Genomic DNA, 2,742 nt, shown 5'->3' with positions numbered 1-2,742 from the left:
GCTGACCTTTTATCACAACCAGGAGAGGATAAACAACCGATAGCTTTTCACCAAAAGCAGTCATGGGACAAGGAGAGAAGCACAAAAGATGAGTCCCCATTTTGCTTCAGTCAATTTGCTGTTGTCAGTCAGTGTGGCTGACTAACATGGGTAGGCGTTGTTGGCCCAGTCAGACTTCAGCCCTTACACTAAGTTTAACAGCAACAAACAAGACTGTATACAGAGTCATAGAGTCATGCAGCATTGAAACAAACCCTTCAGTCCAATCGGTCCACGCCGACCAGATTCCCAAACTAAACTAGTCCCACCTGCCTGCGCTTGGCCCATATCTCTCCAAACCTTTCCTGTTCATTAACTTATCCAAGCATCTTTTAAACATTGTAACTGCACCCGCATCCACCACTTTCTCTGGCAGTTCATTCCACACACGAACCATTCTCAGTGTAAAAACGTTGCCCCTCATGTTCTTTTTAAATCTTCCTCCTCTCACCTAAAAAAATATGCCCCCTAGTTTTTAACTCCCCCACCCTAGGGAAATAACCCTGGCCATTTACCTTATCTATGCCTCCCATAATTTTACAAACCTCGATAAGGTCATCCCTCAATCTCCTACATTCCAGTGAAAAAGATCCCAGTCTATTTGTATATCTCAAACCCTCCATTCCCTGCAGCATCCTGGTCAATCTTTTCTGAAGCCTCTACAGTTTAATAATGTCCTTCCTATAACAAGGCAACCAGAACTGCACACAGTACTCCAGAAGAGGTCTCACAAACTGTCTTGTACAACCTTAACATGAAGTCCCAACTCCTACATTTAAAGGTTTGAGCAATGAAGGCAAGTGTGCTAAACATCTTCTTAACTACCTGGTCTACCTGTGATGCAAATTGCCAAGAATTATGCACTTTAATCCTAGGTCTCTCTCAGTTCTACAAAACTACCTAGGGTTCTATTGTTAAATGTATAAGTCCTGTCCTTGTTTGTATTACCAAAATGCAACACCCCACATTCATCCAAATTAAACTCCATCTGCCACTCCTCGGCCCATAGGACAGACACTTCTCATGAGTTGCTTGATTCAGTCAAGTTTCATCTTTTACACTGTAAGTGCTTGCACAAAGAAACACATTGATGATGAAGGGGTCAAAGTAAATGAAGGAGTTTGTTTTCACCACAGCGTGGAGAAGACATCTACCCGACCAAGTACATGCCTGAAATACACCATCACATTTGTGAACACAAGTGTATTCCAGTTTTTCCTGGGCTTGAGCCCAATTCCAATGGCCTGGGGTGTTGATGAGTGTTTATAACATTTTAATGAATGCAAAAGAGGCTCCCAACCATGAAACTTAGGAAAGTGACCCACCTGAAAGGTTCAGAGAACCTAATTATAAAGCATTAAACTACCAGCAGGAATCTGAATCTTTGCTTCTGGCCCAACCGGGTTCCCCCACCTTCCCTTCTAAATGTTCCAGAAAGATTGCGCCCATTGCATCTAATGGAGCAGAAACTTGGTTTGTGTGTATTAACATCTCAATGAACAACAGTCAGAAGCAGAGCAAAGAAACATTCAACTGACACTAACTTGGCAAATCATTCTATGAGGAGCCTTGTATGAAACTGACAGGCTAACAAAACATCTTCTATCTCATGCAGTAGTCATTCCCTAGTGTGGAAATGGTCCAGTCAAATTTCAATGGTAGGATCTGAGTCTACAGTAGGTTCTAAACCTGTACCCAAACCCTAATTCTGCCGTGTGAAGACCTGATGGTCCCTAAGCTTTGTTCAGTCTTCTGTTGTAACTATGGTAGGAGATCAGACAGAACATGGAAAAAAATGAGTCAGTCGTCATGTTGTTTCTCCGAGAATTTGTCCAAGAAATCTCACTGCCCCTTTATGGAAAATCCAGGCATGTAATGGTTGCTATGAAACCAAAAACTGACCAGCACTCACCTATAAATAAAGCTGACTGCCTGAAAACACACCAATTTGAAAACATTTATTAGTAAAGAATATTTTCCACAGAAGCATTCCAATGCAGCTATGTCTCTGAATGGTTTTCAATTGTACTGACGAGATATTAAATACAAACCCAAACAAACAAGCAGGATATGTGAATGATACGGTGGCACTAGACAGAGTAGGCCAGACATGTGGTCACCCTCTAGCTGTCTCTAGAGTAAAACAGAAAACACGGGACACATTCTGTACAGTGCATTTTTTCCCCCAGAGGTGTGCCCCTGTGCCTTGTCCAGCCTTCTTCATTCCTATTGGATTTGGCTGAAGAGGTGAGTCTTTGTTTTTCGTTCGGTATCAGTCCGTCACTCACTGATCCTGCATTTGTTGTTGCATTCGTTGCAACATTTCTTGCATTCGCCGCAGCTGTAGAAAGAAAGCCCATATTACTGAGTACTGCAGCTACTGCCACCCACCAGCAACAAATAGCAGCTAAACATCAATTTCATGCAGCCAATACAATAGGATCATGGTTACCTAAAGAGATTGGGAACAAACATATTCAGATAATGCATAATCCATGTAGTTGAGTGCATACTAATTGATTGCCAAATACCATTAAATAACATTCATTTTGCTATGAAAATTGTACTTGCTACACTTTCTGTATCCATGACATGGAGAATGCAAACAGTTTGGATACTGAGATAGTAGGAACTGCAGATGCTGGAGAATCCGAGACAACAAGGTGCAGGGCTGGATGAACACAGCAGGCCAAGCAGCATCAT

General features: G+C 42.1%; 1 protein-coding gene across 3 annotated transcripts in view; it reads right to left on the bottom strand.

Moving 5' to 3' along the window:
- Positions 1-1,982: 1,982 nt before the first annotated feature.
- Positions 1,983-2,742, bottom strand: part of septin5a (septin 5a) — a 129,992-nt gene continuing 129,232 nt past the window's right edge. For all 3 annotated transcript variants that reach the window (XM_048611244.1, XM_048611246.1, XM_048611245.1), the window contains one exon: positions 1,983-2,380. In XM_048611244.1, the coding sequence (XP_048467201.1) occupies positions 2,324-2,380 (57 nt within the window). In that variant the 3' untranslated portion in view covers positions 1,983-2,323. The remainder of the gene's footprint in view (positions 2,381-2,742) is intronic.

This window comes from Rhincodon typus, chromosome 24 (assembly GCF_021869965.1).
Source record: "Rhincodon typus isolate 14 chromosome 24, sRhiTyp1.1, whole genome shotgun sequence".
Classification (NCBI taxonomy): Eukaryota; Metazoa; Chordata; class Chondrichthyes; order Orectolobiformes; family Rhincodontidae; genus Rhincodon; species Rhincodon typus.
This window is presented reverse-complemented; position numbering and strand designations above follow the sequence as displayed.